The sequence below is a fragment of the Trichosurus vulpecula genome, chromosome 3 (genome assembly GCF_011100635.1).
Source record: "Trichosurus vulpecula isolate mTriVul1 chromosome 3, mTriVul1.pri, whole genome shotgun sequence".
Taxonomy (NCBI): Eukaryota; Metazoa; Chordata; class Mammalia; order Diprotodontia; family Phalangeridae; genus Trichosurus; species Trichosurus vulpecula.
This window is the reverse complement of record NC_050575.1, coordinates 187,477,843-187,497,112: the sequence shown is the minus strand read 5'-3', so window position 1 is coordinate 187,497,112 and position 19,270 is coordinate 187,477,843. Positions and strand designations below refer to the sequence as shown.

Here is a 19,270-nt window from a genome sequence, read left to right as displayed (position 1 = left end):
CATAGCTAGTAAGTGAGGCCAAAATTGAATTGAAGTCTTGCTAACACCAGGCCCAGTGCTCTAACCTCTACACAATCTACATGCCTAATGAAAGGAGTTGGTCTCAGAGTCAGAAAAACCTAGGTTCAAGGCCTGCCTCTAACATATACTGGTTGTGTGTGACCCTGGACAATTCACTTACCCAACCATCTAAGACCTTATGTTGCAGCAAAGGTGCCAACCTGAATTGGGAATTTCTGTACCAATGAAATCAAAGGTACAATCTCTTTTCTAAAGCCATGTGGGCTGAGGGTAAAAATTAATTTGTAGCCAGATTTTCTGAAAGAGGAAATGGTGATATCTTAATACCAAGGGAAGGTGGCAGTAGATAATTTTGTGGCAGCCTTTGAATGTCAGCTGGAGAGCAGAGTAGGAGAGAAGTTGAGAGAATGGAGAGAGGATGAGAGTGAGGAGACATGGTCACCACATGCAGAACAGATTTCACTGTTGGACAGAGAGAGGAAGGAACAGTGTTTGGAAGGAGAAATTGACAAGGTTTGGCAACTGCCCATGGGTGGGGGAAGACTTACGGGCTAAGAGCCTTTCTTTTGAATTTTATGAATGCTATTAATATATGATTTACTTGTGGAATTTCTAGCGGGAGAAAGCATAAAGGTCTCAGAACTGAGGACTGACATAAATAGTGTGTTGAAATGTATTTAGCAAATGATAATGCAAACCACAGAAAAATACATCAGTGTGATGGGGGCAGAAAAAGGTTACATTCCTTGGCTGGTAAATTATTGAATTGTCGGAGTCAGAGAACAGCTAGTTTAGAGAAGAGGGATTTCCACAGTTTTGCCTTTAAAATAAATCATTGAGGTTATTGACTTTAAAAAAAAAGTGTTGGGGGGTAGAGAGGGGTGATTATGAAGCTTCTATTTGACTGGTTATGCTACATGGACAGTTCTAAAGAGGATGGTTAATGGGAGAGTCCCAGAACTGTTGTACAAATAAGTATTCAAAATTTGTAAAATGTCCTTATCATTATGGACCCAGAACTAAATGTAACCTTTCGGTCAGTCAATTTCCCATTGTTTACTTTGCGTGAACTCAAGGTTCATGCTGCTTTCTTTCCAATGAGCAACCATTAGCAATGAATTGGCTCTTGACTGCTGATCATCTTGGTCTTTCTGTGTTGTGCAGTGTTGGAAAAGAAGATCGCCACGAGGCAAGGTCGGGATGAACTCATTAAAAAGGGTCTGCTGGAGATGATGGAGCAAGGTAAGCCGAGGCCTTGATCATTTTTATGGCATCCATCCTATCACAGGAATTGGAAACTCGAAGGGTTCAGGGGTAAGAACAGGGAGGATCACACAGACAGGTCAAGGGCCAGAACAGAATTAACATGTCTGTCCTAGGGAGTCTTGCTCAAGGAGCTGGAGCTTTCCAAGTATATAGACTGTTCCAAATGAGATTCTAGCATAACACTAGAGATTCTAGAGTGTTCCAGGACACACCTACATTTTCAATGGCACTTGATTGTTTGATGTCTCATATGTATTTTTACCCATGAATATTTTTGTTGTTGAATCATTTACTTTGGTCCAGATTGTGCTAAAATTTTGTTTTATTCATTTTAAATTGGTGGTAGAGCTTCGTGTGTGTGTGCGCGTGCGTGTGTGTGTGTGCGCGCGCATGCACTTGAGCATGTGTACTTGTTTTTGCTTGTTTATGTGACATTTCTTTCATGGTCCTGAATTGAGGAAAACAAATCATATCTGAATCCAGAAAAATTTCATAGACAATTACCATAAAATGTTAAAGCTCAAAGGAATCTTGGAGATGATTTCACCCAATGTCTTCATTTTATAGTGGAGAAGCTGAAGAAGATTCTTTAGATATCATCTTGTCTAACATCCTGATTTTACAGATGGGGAAAATTAGTCTCAGAGACACCAACATCACAGAATTAGTGACAAAGCTAGGAATACAATGTCATCCTCCTAGAACCATAGACTGTTAGTACTAGAAAGAATCTTAGAGATCATTTAGTTTACAGGTGTCAAACACATGGCCCACAATACTCCCGAGTGTGGCCTGGCTAAAATGTAATTGAGAAATATTTTACAAAATAAATAAAAAATATAACAAAACATAGATAATATTAAATCTTAAAACTAAATCAATATTTGGCTCACAGGGATCCTTATGTATTTATTAGTGGCACCTATTTCTATTTGAGTTTGACACCATTGATCCTGCCTTACTTTATATTTTATATCAACTGGTGTTAATAGCAAAATAATTTGACAATATAATAATATAATATAATAATACAATATAATTATATATAATACAGAATTCTATAATACAATTAATTATATTATTATATAATATATTAATTAGATCATATTAATTATATTATTATATATAATATAATAATCTTTTGATTATTTGATAATGATATAATAATCTTTCTCTACATGTATCTATTTCTCTCTCTAGAGCAGGAGTTCTTAGCTTGAGGTTTGGTTGGGGGAAAAAAATTACATCTTTTTTTCACTAACTTCTAAATGAATTTTGACATTTCCTTCCATTTTTAAAAGACATTATTCCAAGAAGGGGCCTAAATGTTTTACCAGACTACCAAAGGGATCCATGACACAAAAGAAGTTAAGAACCCATGCTCTAGTCTAGAGGTTATTTTAAAGACAGCAATAGGGCTCAAATAAAATGACTTATAAGGTGTGAATTCCACAAGCTGAAGACCTCCTCTGCTAGCTCCTATTGTGAGACTCTGAATCCTAGTTTGAGCATATCACAATAAAAAAAATTTACCCTGACATAAGAGCAATATGGGGGAAGAACAGAAGGCAGCATAGACCACATTATAATACAGATTCTGATCTCTTCCTCAGAGAATACCATCTTTCCCTTGTTAACCACCTGGCATAGGGGTCTGTGACTGCCCTGATTTTCCAACTTCCCTTTCCATCCATATAAATAGTACTCTAAGTTTTGTCAGTTTGGCCTAAAGTATTAGAAATTAAGGGTGTCTGCATATGAAACAAATTAATCCAGATTTCATGCAGGATACTAATTTAGTGAGGCTTGCTTTCTGGTAAATTCAATTTAGCCAGGGGCATTTTTTTCCTTATTTCTGTTCTTCAGATCCAGGAAGGGGAAGCAGATTGAGTTGCTATTTTTAGTGCTTCCCTACCTGAAAAAAAAAAAAAAGGCTTCAGATGCTCTGAGTATGAGACCTGGCGGCCATGAAAAGTCATTCATGAGCAGTCATGCACCACCTTATTTAACTCCCCAAACGGAGGCATCTCAGAGATGTGGAGGGAGTACATTTTGCCAAGTTAAAAAGCTGGAATATTTTGCCTGTTAATTTTTCAGCCAAGCCCCCAAATCCTTATATTTTTAGCTTTGTTTTAAGCAAAACATTTTTTTTAAGAAGGATCCTTAGTCATCAAATCATGCTAAAAAAAACATAACATTTCAGTGAATGAAGTGTAAGTGGGCCACAAAAGATATTGATGCGGTTCCTTTCAGAATAAATGGCATGTTTTAAAAATTAAAGAGAAAAACTGGCAAAGGGCAATTTGGGTTTTGCCAAATCCCCCCTCCTTCAACACTAGTTTATGTTTTGGAAATTCAAATGGGGCCCAGTTCACAAACATTCTGGAGCAATGGGACCAGGCAGGTTGATTCTCCAGCATCTTGGTATCCTGTCTTGGTACCTTTTGTTTTATATTTCTACAAGCTTTTGTCAGGCATAGAAAAACCATCTAGTGAATACTAATACTTTATATCTGTGTAGTACTTTTATTATTCTAGAACATCTTGAAAGCAGTTGTTTCCTTTTTCCTCACACCAAATCTTTGAGATATAAAAGAATATATAATTGCCACCATTTTATAGGTAAAGAAACTAAGAATATAAGATATCAAGTAATGTATCCAAGATCACAGAATTAGGATTTGACCACAGATCTTCTGGATCCAATGATTTGCTTAAGGTTGCAAGGAAATTTGTGGCAAAACTGGACTGTATTTTCCAAAACTTAGACTTAGGAGGTGGTGAGTTCCCCATTCCTGTCTTCAAACAAAGGCTGAATGACCCCTTGTTAAGGATGTAGAAGATATTGTTATTCCAGTATGGTTAAAACATCTACAAGCTGGTGCAGCTAGGTGGCACTGGAGCTTGGCCCTGGAGTCAGAAGAATCTGAGTTCAAATCCAACCTCAGATACTTACTAGCTGTGTGACCTTGGGCAAATTACTTAACCTCAATTGCCTCCAAAAAAAAATCCATAAGCTTCCTTCCAACCCTGAGATATGAGAAGGAGATCATACTTGTCTGGAACATGAAGGAAGAGAGTTCTTTCAATAGATGGATATGTGGTGGTGAGTGATGGGAAGAGGGATGTATGTTCCTGCCATGGTATAGTAATTAGTGTGTGCAAAGGCAAGAGAGGAGCTGAAATATAGTGTGTCTTTGTGGGAATGCCATGAAATATAGCTCAAATGCTAAGTTGGAGCCAGTTTGTGGAAGATCTTGAACACCAAGCTCAGGAATTTATGGTTTGGACAGTAGACAGTAGGGAGCCACTGAAATATTTTTGATCAGGGGTGTGGCATAATCAGAGCTGTGCATTAGGAAAATGGTGAGGAGGTTGGGAGGCAATGATAGCAGTTAGGAGATTATAATAATCACCTACCTGAGAAGTAATGGCAACCTGACCTAGAGGGGTATCAGTTGGAGTGGGAAGGTTAAAGATTCCCCTTAAGAACTGTTTTATATATTTAATTTGCCTTTCTTCATAGGGAAAACAAAGCAAAGCTATAACTCAGCTAGGAATATAGATTTGCATATAAAATTTGCAAAATGTCAGCCAACAAGCATTTTTTTCTTTTTTTTGAAATTTAATATATTTTATTTTTTCCCCAATTACATGTTAAAATAATCTTTTTTAACATTTGGGTTTTTTTTTTAAGTTTTGAGTTCCAAAAATCCCTCCCTCTCTTCTTCCTCTATCCCCTCCTGGAGACAGTAAGCAATCAGATATAGGTTATACATATGCAATTATGTAAAACATTTCCATATTTGTCATTTTGTACAAGAAGACTTGAATAAAGGAACAGGAATGAAAGAAAGAAAGAAAGTGAAAAATAGCATGCTTCTGTCTGTATTCAAATAATATCAGTTCTTTCTCTGGAGGCCATAGTATGCTTCATTAGTCCTTTGGGATTGTCTTCAACAAACATTAATTAAGAAAGGCAATCTCTAGCCTTAAGGAACTTACATTTTAATGGGACACATATAAAAGGGAGCTGATGGGGGAGGGGAGAGAAGATACTGGTCTTGGGTCAAGGTAGGGAAAATCTTGTGGAGTTGAGTCTGTGGTGTGGACTGGAGGCAGATGGAGACGTCGACTCAAGCTGGTTCATTCTTTAAATTGGAGGGTCTGAGAGGAACCAGCCGATCAGAGTGAGAGGGTCAGGGACAGAGAGTACTGCCAATATGAGCGGTGCAGGAGTGGAATGAGCTTTCAGAATGAGGAGGCTTCTATGGTATGGAAGACAAATCCTCAGAGCACTTCTTGAAACCACAGAAACCTTGAGGTTCTGATTGAGACTGCAAGTTCAAATAATAAAGGTTTTCTGTATTAGTTCAGTGAGCTTTTGGGTTAGCTGTGAATTTTAATCATTCTCTTTCCCAATTCATTGGAAGGGCATTGCATTTTGCTTTCTGATCAAGTATAGTGGCTAAAAGAGGTTTCGCTGTTTATGTCCACAAAGATGGTAACCACACAGAATCACAGAGCTTTGGAGCTGGAAGGGACTTTAGGTGTTCATCCATCCTAATCTTCCCATTTTATAGCTATGGAAACCGAGGCTAAGGTAGATTACATGACATGCCCAGAGTCAGCCAGGTTATAAGTGGGAGAGCCAGGACTAGAACTTTGGTCTCCTGATATCTAGACTAAAACTCTTTTCTTGGCCTGTGCTACGGGACTCCAAGTGCCATCTTCCTTTCCCAACACAGGACATCCAAAATTTTGTGGTGTGTGTCCTAGGTGTAGCTTCCTTCAAGGCTCAGTTCAAGTGCTACCTCCTATACAAAGCAGGTCATGGGGTCCCTTCAATCATATCTTTGTATTTACCTGGTCTGTATTTTGCTCATTCAGTACATTTGCAAGAGTAAACTGTGCATTCCAAATATATGCTGCACACTTTGTTGACCCCTGCATCGAGGCTGCTAGCTGGTCCGATGAATAGAGTTCTGGGCCTGGAGTCAGGAAGACCTGAGTTCAGATCTGGCCTCTGACACTTACCAGCTCTGTGAGTCACTTAACCTCTGTTTCAATTTCCTTATCTGTGGTAATAATAGCACCTACCCCCCAGGGTTGTTATAAGGATGAAGGGAGATATTTATAAAGCACTCTGCAGACTGTAAATGTGGTTTTTGTTGTTGTTATGCCAAGAGAAGTGATGGAGAACCAAGGAAAGGGAAATTAAAAAAGAGCAGGATGACTGTACAGTCTTTAAGAACTGGTTGGAGGGAGGAGAAAGGCCTTTTCATCTTAAAGCCATTTTAGTAAAAATAAACAGTGAGTAATCTTCCTTCAGTGGAGAACTAGGCAGGGGAGAATGTCCTTTTAAAAGAGACCCTTGGATGTGGAGGGTCCCTTGTTTGAGGCTGTAAACTATAAAACTATCAAGGAGATTTACAAGACTGCACTGGTGTCTAGACAGAGGCCATGAGTAATGGCCAACCGAAGGCTATTATAATATGCTTCATGTGATTTGCTTCTAGTTCAATGAGGTTGTTGTCCCCCCCAACCCCCCAGGGATCATTCTGTGCCTTTATTAACATATGTATTTTATCAACTGCTGCTTCAAACAACAGCATCCACAGCACTGTTAATCCTTCCTAAAACCAGATTAGAAATGGTTTGTAATATCTCTTAATCCCTTTGGGTTAAATTTGCTCCTTTTTCCTTTAGGAGAAAAAAAAAAGAGGGGACCGCTTATGTCAGTCATTAAAATGCCATGATCGTTCTAAGACAATTGGAATAAATCTTTAACCCTTTCCTTGATTCAAGGTCAGAAATGACCACTCAGATCTCACATGGCACTTTTGCGTATGTATTTATCATGTAATGTGTACATTAGAATGATCCATGTGTAGAATTTATCCTACTAGACTGTGAATTCCATGAAGGCGGGGATTGTGTCTTATCTCCCTGGGTCCACTTAGTGATTCCAGTTCTTAACCTGGGGTCTGTGAATTTATTCTTTAAAAATATTTTGAAAACTGTATTTCAACATAATTGTTTTGCTTTGCAATCCTGTTTTTATTTATGCATTTAAAAACTTTATTCTGAAAAGAGGTCCACTAGATTGTCAAAGGGATCTATGACAGAAAAATAATTTAAGCATCCCTGCCTTAGTACCTAACCCAATTCTCTAGAGGCACACAAGTGGTAGGAACCATAATCTTTCTTGAATGAAGGAATGAGTGATTGAATTCTTCTCCTTGCCCCCTCCCTGACCTTGGTTTCTCTTAGCAACTTAACTCATGTATATGCTGAATAATTATTAACTGAATTGCTAGGGTCTGTGAAAAATACAAAGAAAAATGAGAGAATTCTTACCCTCAGAAAGTTTACAATATAGCAGAAAAGATAAAATATGTGCAAAGACATATTCGAGGCTTAACATTATAATTTCTGGAGAGGCATGTATAAAGTATTGTGGGAATTAAAAGGAAAAAGAGATTATTTCTGATTAGGGAATCTCAGAAGGCTTCATAGAAGAGATAACATGGTCTATGATGGTAGGATTTCAGGAGGCAGAGATGTGAAAGAGAAGGGCATTCTAAGTAATAGCTTGAGAAATAGGAGAGTGTTCAGGGTTAATTCATTTTGGTTGCGGCATAATTTGGAGGAGTGAATAATATAATAAAAAGTTGGACAAGTGGGTTAGACCTAGATCAAGAAGGGCTTTGGCTGTCTTAATAGGGAACTACTGAAGTCTTTTGATCAGGGAAGGAACTGGATCAGAATTGTCCATTAGGAAGTTAGCATGTTAAGGAAGAAAAGGGGAGAGGGAATAGAGTGGGGGAAAAATTCACTTGTGAGAGTCCTGACAGGAGGTAATGAGGGTCCTATTTACAGTGGTGATAGACTTAGCAGTGAATTAGTGGGGGCACAGGAAAGGAATCAAAGTCAATGGTAAGGATTTGAGCTGAGGTGACTGGGAGAGTGATTTTGTTTTAAGATGGATTGAATTACTTAAGCATCCCAATGGACACGACCGGAATTTAGTTGGAATTTGGAGACTGAAGATTAGAAAGACAGGGCAAATGATCTAGATTTAGGATTAGTTCAACTAAAATTTCTATCTGAAACTAACACTAGGTGAGATTGATGAAGAAGAAAATGTAGAAAGAGAGAAGACAATAGAATGGAGTTCTTCTGAATTGTGTATATTTCTACTGCAGTACTGACATTGGAGATAAGTGACTTGTGAATGTCTTTACCTTGTAGGACTTTTTGGATGCATTTTGTGCCTCTTACCTCCCCCACCCACAATCCAGACAGAGCAAACTTATGATTAATTTTATTTTCTTAGTAGATATTTAAGAGATTTGATCAAACGTTCTCAACTTGGGCTAGCATAACCTCCAGAAAGGAATAAGAAACTTGACAAGGGATTTGGTAATTAAATACATTATCCCATTGATAGTGGGATCCCTTTGTCAGTGAACAAAGTTGTGGAATAGCAAAAGGACAATCTTTTGATACTAAAAAAAATTATTATGTTTCAAATCAATTTTTCTTTATGAAAAATTAATCCCTTCATTTGATCTCATTTATCATGTGCAGATGCATGATAAACTCTAGAATTCATTTCATTTCAGGTTAAATAAGTGGTTAGGGATGATTTGCTGAAAGCCAAGGTATATCAGGGACTGAAAACACCTGGCTGGATTAGGTGATTTTTTTTTTTTAACCTGGACTTAGAATAAGAGGGAAAAAAAGAAAGAATTGTCTTCCTTTCCTGTCTCCTCCTTATTCCCTTGTCCTACTTTGAACCATTGATTTCTGCTGGAAAAGCTGTTTGCAAGCATGAAAGGTCCTCCCTCTCTGGTCATAAAGATTAGCTTATGAATTTCTCAGTGTCATAGGCTGCTCAGAGAACCATGGAGGTGACTTTTCTCCATCTTCTAATAGAGATGGGCTCCAAATTTTCCTAAGTGATTTAACTAATTTAATATTTTGTAATTAGATTTTTAAAATTTATTCTCATGAAACCATGTCTAGTGTTCTCTGATGACGTACATTATCTCCCCCCTGAGGATTGGGCGCTGACAGATCAAATATCCTGTTTCTGCCTTGTGGAAATGCTGGCCTGGGTGGGTTCCCACCCCCTTTGCCATGTAAAATACAGGCTCCCTCCACTCTCTTCCTTTCTGTCGCACCAAGGAGGGAAAAGGCATCAGATAAACAAAGGGAACAGCTGCTCGTGTGCCCTGATCATGAGCCGTCCAACTGTACAATGAGATGGAGCTGTGAAAGAAGAGCTCCGCCCCCAGTCCCCCGGCTGTATCTTAGCAACTGTGCTCATGCAGGGCCTGTTGTAAGAATGGTAACTTTTCTCTGAACGAGATTCCAGGCCAGAATAGTGAGCTTGGACTATAAAAAAAACCCTGCATGTCCTGCAAGAGAGCCAAAATGTGTGCATGTGTCTGTGGTTAATCTTACATCATGAGCATGTTGGAGCCTCGATCAGAGCTGAAGATCCAGGCTGCTAAGCACATGGGCTATAATCTAATGTTGCCGTTGAGCCTTCTGGGATCCCTGAGCACCCAAGGGAGGAGAAGGCCTCGATTTTGTGCTCTTTGGACCCAATAAGCCTCCTGAAGGTGCGTCAGGTACAATCTGTCTCAACGCAGGAGCTGATCTGTTTTTAGAAGCCCCATCTTTGAGGAAATGGGAGGAACATGAACATGATTTCTAGGCCTTTGAGTCCCCTAGAGCTGTCATTAACTCAGGAGTACTCACTCATGACTAGGAAATGGAGAGAGAAGAGGAGCACCAATGGTGAGAATCCCTTTAGCATCAAGAGAGACAGTAAGACGGGATTAGAGGGGAGACAGGAGCGGGGGAGTCTTAACCTTTTTTGTGTCACAGACCCTTGTGACAGTCTGGTGAACCCCTATGGACCCCTTCTCAGAACTGTTTTTAAATGCATAAAATAAAATACAAAAAATTGTAAATTCAATAATATTGAAATACAGTTATCAAAACAGCTATTAATATATAATAATGATGATTGCTAACACATAGAATTTGCTATGTGGCAGGAACTATGCTATGCTCTTTTATCATTTTTATTTCATTTGATCTTCATAATAACCCTGGGAGGTAGGTGCTATTATTATCCCCACTTTACATATGAGAAAATTGAGGCAAACAGGGATTAAGTGACTTGCCCAGAGTCACACAGCTAGTACATTTCTGCTTCTGGATTTGAACTCAGGTCTTCCTGACTCCAATATGTATATCTATGTTTATATCTATCTAGATATAGGTATTATATATTCATATATATTTTATATTTATGTTTGTATGTGTAGTATATGTATATGTGCACATATAACCCATGTACATGCATGTATATTGTGTGTATGCACACACTGTATATGCATATATATATGTATATATATGTATGTGTACATATACATGCATGCATATTGCACCAGGCTGCTAGATAGCACAGTGGATAGAGAACTTGGAGTCAGGAAGACCTGAGTAAAAAATATACATATATGTATGTTTGTGTGTGTTGGTTATATATGTGTATATCTATATGTTTATCTGTAGATAGCTAGATTGATCGATCAGTTGTTTCTCAGTTGTGTATGACTCTTTGGGACCCATTGGAATTTCCTTGACAAAGATACTGGAATGGTTTGCCATTTCCTTCTCCAGCTCTTTTGACAGGTGAGGAAACTGAGGCAAACAAGGTTAAGTGACTTGCCCAGGGTCACAGCTAGTGAGGTCAGATTTGAACTCAGGAAGATAAAGTCCCAACTCCAGGCCCAGCACTGCACCATGGCGCCACCTAGCTGCCCTATTATATATGTGTACGTCTATATGTATATTATACGTATATTATACAGGGTGTTTCTAAAGTGTGGACACATAGGCAAAAATGCATATTTTCAAGAAATGAAATGTTTGAAATTTTCAACAACATTTTATTTAATTGGAATATTAACAAATGACATCTTCAATATGATTTCCATCATTTGGGATGCAAAGGTTGGTGAGCTTTGCAAGATTCATGTGAACTCGGTGCAATAACTCCACATTGCCGTCAATTTTAGCACATTCACTCTCGAAATACGAATATGAAATCATATGATGTTATTTGAAGTTGAAGATGTTATTTGTTAATATTCCAATTAAATAAAATGCTGTCGAAAATTTCAATCAATTCATTTCTTGAAAATATGCATTTTTGCCTATGTGTCCAGACTTTAGGAACACCCTGTATATACATATGTGTATCCACATACATACAGATAGACACATATGTATATATGCGTATATATAAAACAACTTCACAGACAAGGTAAAAATCTTTATATTAGAGGCTAAACCTGAAAGAAGTATATCAGGGGAGAGGGGGGAAGGATAGAGAGAAGAGGGGAAGGGGCATGGTAGGATTAGAGATCAGAGAGCATAGACAGCTGACTAATTCAACATTTAACAGATACAGTAAGCATCTGACATGTGTATGGCAAGAGGCAGTGTTAATGTCCTTAGAGTTCTCAGAGTCAGGAAGACCTAGATTCAAGTCACTCCATTACCATAATGGCTGTGACACATCCTTAACCATTCAGTGTCCTAGGCATCTCTAATACTATTAAGTCGCAGAACATTTGCTGATCTGCATCAGTAGAGAAAGTTTCCTCACTGAAAGTTTCCTACATCAATAAAATCACGAGTCCAAATCTCCCTCCACAACCACCAAATAAAAGACGTCAGACTTGTCACTACAATTTTAGTCCTTGTTGTAGCAGGCACTCAGTGGTGCTTGAGGTAAGTAAGATGAATTGCTGATTACTAAGAAAGGGCAGGAGAACTCTTGAGCTGGGAATGGCCAATCTGATTAGCAGGTTCTTGGTATAGAAATGTCCTGATGTCACAGAATTTGAAGGTCAAGTGTGTACTTCTGATCATTTAATTCAGATTAAATGGCATGATGTTTTAGATGCTGAAGCCAAAGCATGCAGTGCTGATGGTGGCACTAGAACAACGCAGAGTGATCCTTCAACCCCCAAATGCCAGGCCTTTACCTCAGAAGAGATGCAGCAAGAAAGCTCCATAGCAGAAGCAGCAGCAGCCACAGATCAGACCTCACTTGACAAGGAGCCACACTCAGAGGAACAGAAAGAAGATGCAGGTATTTGGATGTACATCCTTACAGGGTCTTCTTTCCAAGGCTGCCAGGGGGTTGGAACCCAGCCCTCCATGTCCCAAGGCTAGGATTTACCACCAGGACTGTAAGGACTGCTTACTGAACACTAGAGGAGAAGAGGGGAAGGGCGGTGGAATGGGCCAGGTGTCCTCCTTATAGAGACCATTACATCATGTACTCCATTGGTCTATAGTAATCTTCTCTTCTCCTTCCATCTATTCTATATCTCATTACCATTAACTTTCTCTAAAAGATTTATTAGTGACAACTCACGAGGTTTATACCAAAGGTATTTGCATTCTCACAGGGAACTCCTGAAGATCCAAAAGAATTAACTGATAATCGCAGACACTGTGTTGTGAGGATAAAGGAACTATTTTAGGAGTATGTGGGTGTATTCTTGGTGGCCCCTGAATCACCTAGCCCTCTATGTGTTTCACTTCCTTATAAAACCAGCACCAAGAAGACCATTTCTTTGCCTAAGGAGAATTAACTACTGTCACCCCACATGACAATGATCACTTCTACTAGTACTACTACTATCTACTAATAATAATAATAGTGGAAATTTACAAAATTCTTTGAAGTTGGGAAAACTTTTTCTATGCATTATCTCATTTGAGTATCACAACGATCCAGGGAAGTAGGTACTGCTGGTGTTATTTTCTCATTTAAGGCTTTTAGGTGGAGCAGTAGGTAACAGTGGTGGTCTTTGAGAAAGGAAGACCTGAATTCATTCTCACTTCATCCACTTCCTGGCTGTGTGACCTTAGACAAATTATTTAACCTCTCTCAGCTGCAATTTTCCTAGTTGTGAAATGAGGGTAATAAGCGCCATTGCCTCACACGGTTGTGGAGAGGGTCATTTGAAATAACATTTGGAAAGTATTTTGCAAATCTTAAAGGGCTAGACAAATGGTAGCTATTATTATTAATTTACTGGTGAGGAAACAGATTCAAATTAGTAAAGTGATTTGCTCCTGGTGACACAGCTAGTGTCAGAGACTTAAAATAAATCTAGGTCTTCCTGACTCCATGCTTATCTACTTATCTGGGATATCTAGTAGTATTAGGCGGGACAAACAATGCATAAATACAATGTGGTCAATCCTTTTAAGAAGTGTTCGATACAGGCTGTTGGGAAGCCTGAACATGGGTATACATTGAAGTTTATGGGCATTAATAATGCAGGTCCCCTAGAATTGAGAGATAGATAGACAAATAGATGGTAGAGAGATAGACAGACAGACAGATAGACAGACAGACAGTCAGATAGATAGATGATGGATGGATAGATAGATAATGGTCTTTGTAGCTATTTCTTCTTGCTCATTGTGGGATCAAACATTCAATGCCAGGGATCCCAAACATGTACAGGAAGGGCTGGAAAAACAAATTGGAAAGAACAACCTAAATTGCAAGATGCAAAGGAGAAGGAAAAAACAACCACCTCCTTACACAACTACAATTTCCATTTCAATAGCATTTAGTAGTTAACAAAGTACTTTCCTCATGATAACCTCACGAGATAAGTAGAGGGAGTATTATTTAAATTTTACAGATGAGGGCACTGAGGCTCAGTAAAGTGAGGTGAGGTTCATAGTCACATAGCTAGTAAATGTCTGAGGCAGTACTTGTTTGTTAACGTCAAGAAGAAGTGGACTTTTATGGGCTACATCTCTACCAAAAAACCCCTCTACAATCTTGATATTACCAACCAAATCCTCCCATTCATGGCCCTCCCACCCCCCTTTTTAGTCTAATTCTAGTTAGGGCTCTTTCGCCTACATCACATCATTTTCCCGCGGACCTGTGCTAGCCCAGATTTGCATCGGTAACATTTAAACACCCACCACCTCTTTTAAAAACCCAATTATTTGTACAATTGTACATGAGTATTATGGAAATCTCAGTATTGAATTTCTGACTTTGTTGTTGTTAAACTTTCTAACCCTGGTTAAAGTTCTATATTTCCAAATTTGGAAGGGACTGCCAAGACCATCTAGTTCAAGCCTTATCCAAAGCAGGATTTCTCTTTGTAATGTTTCCAACAAACAGACATCTAATTTTTAAAGTCTTTCAAAGCAAGGAAATCACTTCCTCCTGGGATAGCTCCTTGCAGGGCAAGGGCAGGGGCCATGTTTTTTGCCTTTCTTTGTATTTCTAAAGCTTAGCACAGTGCTTGGCACATAGTAAGCATTTAACAAATGCTTGTTAATGACTGATGGTCCTAATTATAAGGAAGCTTTTGCTTACAGTTAGCTAGTCTGCCAATTTGGTGGTTGAACCTTGAAATCCTATCAACCTTGTAAAATAGGCTAGTTGAAAATATGGTGGTTGTTGATGGAGTTCTAGTAGGGATTTGGCTGATAAAAATCCATTTCTTAATGCTCTTAGCAGGTACATACTGGGATGATTTTGTTTTTAGCCAACGATTATTTTATACTTCCATTTTACAACAGTTTCAAATTCATCATTCATTCAATAAGCCTTTTCCTGAGTAATGAAGCCTTTCTACTTTTCTTTGGACAAAGGTTTCTTTGAATTTCCTAATCTTTTTTTTTTTTTTAGAGCTTTATATGAGTTCATTAGCCTTTTTCTTTACCTTCTTGAAATTTTATCCTTTTTCTCTAAAGGGTTGTTTGCTAGTGACATTTTGGTCAATTTCTAGTGACATTTCAGGCTGCTTACAGGATGGTCACTCCCACATCCAACAATAACATCTGATGCTCCATCCATTTTCAATATGCACGTTCCTGATTGCAATGCCAAGGCTTTTCCTTTCCATCTTTTATGATACCACTTGTGCCCCTAATCATTCTATAGGACCATTTTAAGCATCTTCATTTTTGTGTTTCTTCAGATGCCAACTTGTCCCAAATGCTGATCCCATTTGGTGAACTTTGAAAATTAATAGTCTCTCCTTTGCAAACTGTTTCTGCTTATTTGATCTTGAGGAATACTCTTTTGTCCTTCAATACCTTATCCTAATCCCAAGCACTTTACAATTAATTATTCAGATGACTCTGAGAAGTCAGAGAACTTGAGTTTGAATCATCTTCCCTTCACTACCTGTGACTTCGGACAAGTAACTTAACTTTTCTAGGCATTAGTTTCCTAATCAGCAAAATGTAGGATTTACATTTTTAAGGTCTCTTTCATCTCTGAATCTGTGATTCAGAGTGAAGTAGCTTGCCTACAGTCACAGATGCCTCAGATGGCAGAATGAGGATTGGCACTCTAGGTCTTCATCCTTACTACAGAAATCTATGAAATTTGTTTTTGTTGCCTAAGATTCCTCTTTCTATCCTTTTCCTCTCTTTGTGACCCCTTTCCAAAGATTTTTCATGTAGCTTGGTTCCTCATCTGTAGATGAAGCCATCTTATAAACAAATTCACACATATTAGTTAAGGTGACTATATAGGTTATTCCTTTCCTGTAATCATTGCATTTTAAAAGAGAGTTTTGGGGAGAGAGGAATGTCAGGCAATCAATAAACATTTATTAAGCACCTACTATGTGCCAGGCACTGTACTAAGTGGGATACAAACAGGCAAAAGACAGCCCCTGCCCTTGAGGAACTCACAAAGTAATGGGAGAAACAAGAAAACAAATATGTACAACAAGCTATATAAAGGATAACAGAGGCAAGGCACTAGAATTAAGAGGGGTGGGAAAGGCTTTCTATAGAAGGTGGGATTTTAGTTGGGAGGTAAAATAAATCAGGAAAATCAGCAGAAGAAGATGAGGAGGGAGAACATTTGAGTCATGGGGAACAGTCAGAGAAAGTACCTAGAGCAGAGAGGTAATGCAGGCCACTAGAGTTTATTGAGTTTGGGGGTGTGTGTGTGTAAAATGGTTGGAATTGTGCTTTAGGAAAACCATTTTGAACTGAATGGAGGGTGAATTAGAGAGTAGAGAAGAGACTTGAGAAGGCAGACCCACCAGCAGGCTATTGCAATAGCCCAGATATGAAGTGATGAAGGCATGAAGCAGGATGGTGGCAGTGTCAGAGGAGGAAAGGAGACATACTATGAGATATGTTGTAAAGGCATAATTCATAAGTATTGGCAACAGACTGGGTATGGGGAATGAGAGATAATAAGGAGTCAAGTATGACACCTGGGTTGTGAACCTGAGGGACTAGGAGAATGGGATTGCTCTCTACAATAAAAGAGAAGGTAGGGGGTAGGAAGGCTTTAGGGAAAAAGATAATGAGGTCAAAGTTGGACATGTTGATTTAAGACATCTACTGGACATCCTGTTGGAGATGTCTGAAAGGCATTTGGAGATGTGAGATTAGAGATCATCAGAGAGGTTAAGATAGAATAGATAGATTTGAGAATCCTTAGCATAGAGATGGTAATTAAATCCCTAGGAACCAAGTGCTGTATAGAAGGAGAAGAAAAGAAAGGACCAGAACAGAACTCTGTTGGACATCTACGGTAAGAAGGCATGAGGGCATCATGTGGATGATCATGCAAAGGAGACTGAGAAGGATCAGTCAGATAGGTAGGGGTAGAACCAGGAGAGAGTGGTATCCCAAAAAACCTAAAGAGAAGAGGAGAGAAGGGTATTCAATAGTGTCAAAGCTATAGAGGGGTCAAGGTGAATGAGAACTGAGAAAGGGTCATTGGATTTGGCCATTAAGAGATCATTAGTAATTTTGGAGAGAGCAATTTCAGTAGAATGATAAGGTTGGAAACTGGATTGTAAGGGGTTAAAAAGAGAGTACAAGGAGAGAAAATGGACTTATCTCTTGTAGCAGGCCTTCTCAAGGAGGTAAGCCACAAATGGCAGGAGAAATATAGGAAAATAGAGATGGAAGGATTGAATGAGGGATAGAAGGATTGAGGATAGGCAGACGTGGGCATGTTTGTAGGCAGTAGGGAAAGAGCCAGTAGACATAGAGAGACTGAAAGTAAGTGGGGATGGGGCAGCTAGGTGGGGCAGTGGATAGAACATTGGCCCTGGAATCAGGAAGATCTGAATTCAAATCTGGTCTCAGACACCTGCTGTGTGACCCTGGGCAGTCACTTAACCCTAATTACCTGCCCCCTGTATAAAAAGAGAAAGAAAACAAATGAGGATGACAAAAGGGCAATATGTTGGAGAAGATAGGACAGAATGAGATCCTTTGAGAAGGTAGAGAGGTGAGCTTTGGTAAGAAGTAAGGCCACCTAATCATGTGAGACAGGGGTGAATGAAGAAATAGTAGCAAACGACACGTGAGTGATATGACATGAAGAAAAGGGAAGAAGACGAAGGCCACAGCAAATGGCCTCAAATTTTTTCTGTAAAATGTGAGGCAGAGTGCTCAGTTGAGAAGGGTGGGTAAAGGGGGAACCATGGAAGGTTTAAGGAGGGAAGGAAAGATTTGGAAGAGCCATTGTGGTGAGTAGGATAGTGAGTTGATAAGGCATGTATATAAAGATTGCCTAGAAGCAGTGAGGGCCTGCTGAGGTTGTGTGACATAAATTTTTAGTGGACCCAGTCAGAAGAGTTGTATGATTTTCTCCACTTTCATTCATCAGACACTTGTATAGGCATAAAGGCAATGCTGGGAGTGATGCAATGCTGAGCCTTGGGAGGGTACAATCAACAGAAATGATGATGAGAAAAATTGTGAGCCATGCACCAAACTCATTGAAGAGGAGTTAACTGTGGACAACAGTTACCAGGATTTTGATTGGATGACAGAGATGAATAGCATGAACCTCAAAGTAGAAGAGGTTATTACTGAGTGATGGAGGGAGAGAACTTGGAGTTGGCAATGGGGAGCAAGGAGTGTTTCAACTCCCCCACCTTGACAAGTGAGTCGAGTGAAGGTACAACCAGTACTGGAAAGGGTGGTTAGCAAGGCTGTGTTATCAGAGGGGAGTTAGGTTCTAGTACTAGCTAGAAGCCAAAAGGAGGGGGAGAGGAAAAGATGTAGAATGAAGGGAAGTTTGTTTCCTAAGGAACAGGCATTCCAGAGGGCACAGAGGAAGAGAAGGGTGGTGTTTGGTTGGAACTTTGGGGTAGGAAGATTGAAGGGGATGAATGGGATTGAAGAACTGGATGGTGGGGGTGGGGAATGGGGTTTGAATCATAATGTACAGGCGTTCAGAATCACTTTGAAATAATGTTTTTTGTTTTTACTTTCCCAAAGAGGGTCAGAAAGGGGCTGACATTTCCATTATCCTAAAATCTACATTATGTAATTAAACACTGTAAGACCAGCCCCTGAAGCCTAGCCTGACCTTTTCTTTCTTGGACTTATTTTATCCAGATATAAAACTACCCCTAGGGAATAATTTATATTTTCTGCCTTGGTTTTTGAGAAATTTAATCATAAGTCATACAAAAGTGAAAATTGAAAGATTATGAAGATATTGTTACTGGGAACTCCTTGGAAGAAAGGCACTGTAGTGTGTACAAAGAGCGCAGGAGTTGGAAACCAAGGACCTGGGTTCAAATTCTGGCTCAGTCACTTACTATCAGTATCCATGGGAAATCATCCCTCTGAGTCTGAGTTTCTTCATCCATAAAATGAGAGGAGAGAAGTGGGCCTTTACAATTCCTTCCTACTCTAAACCTATGATTGTATTGTAAAAATTCAAGGCGTTAAAATACTTATAGTCTAATTCTTGGACTTGGGGGGATTTTTTCTTCTTTATGCTGATGAGAACATGGTATTAGCTGAAGATAACACTACAAGTCTTCTGACTCCCAATTCATCAGATTATTTTCTAATTTGAAAATATCATTAAGTTCTTTCCAGATTATCTTATTGTTTCAATCCT

General features: G+C 39.0%; 1 protein-coding gene across 6 annotated transcripts in view; it reads left to right on the top strand.

Moving 5' to 3' along the window:
- PHACTR3 (phosphatase and actin regulator 3) overlaps nt 1-19,270 on the top strand; it is a 205,286-nt gene that overhangs the window by 72,079 nt on the left and 113,937 nt on the right. For all 6 annotated transcript variants that reach the window (XM_036752699.1, XM_036752698.1, XM_036752697.1 and 3 more), the window contains exons 3-4: nt 1,186-1,263; nt 12,278-12,469. In XM_036752699.1, coding sequence (XP_036608594.1) covers nt 1,186-1,263; nt 12,278-12,469 — 270 coding nt within the window. The remainder of the gene's footprint in view (nt 1-1,185; nt 1,264-12,277; nt 12,470-19,270) is intronic.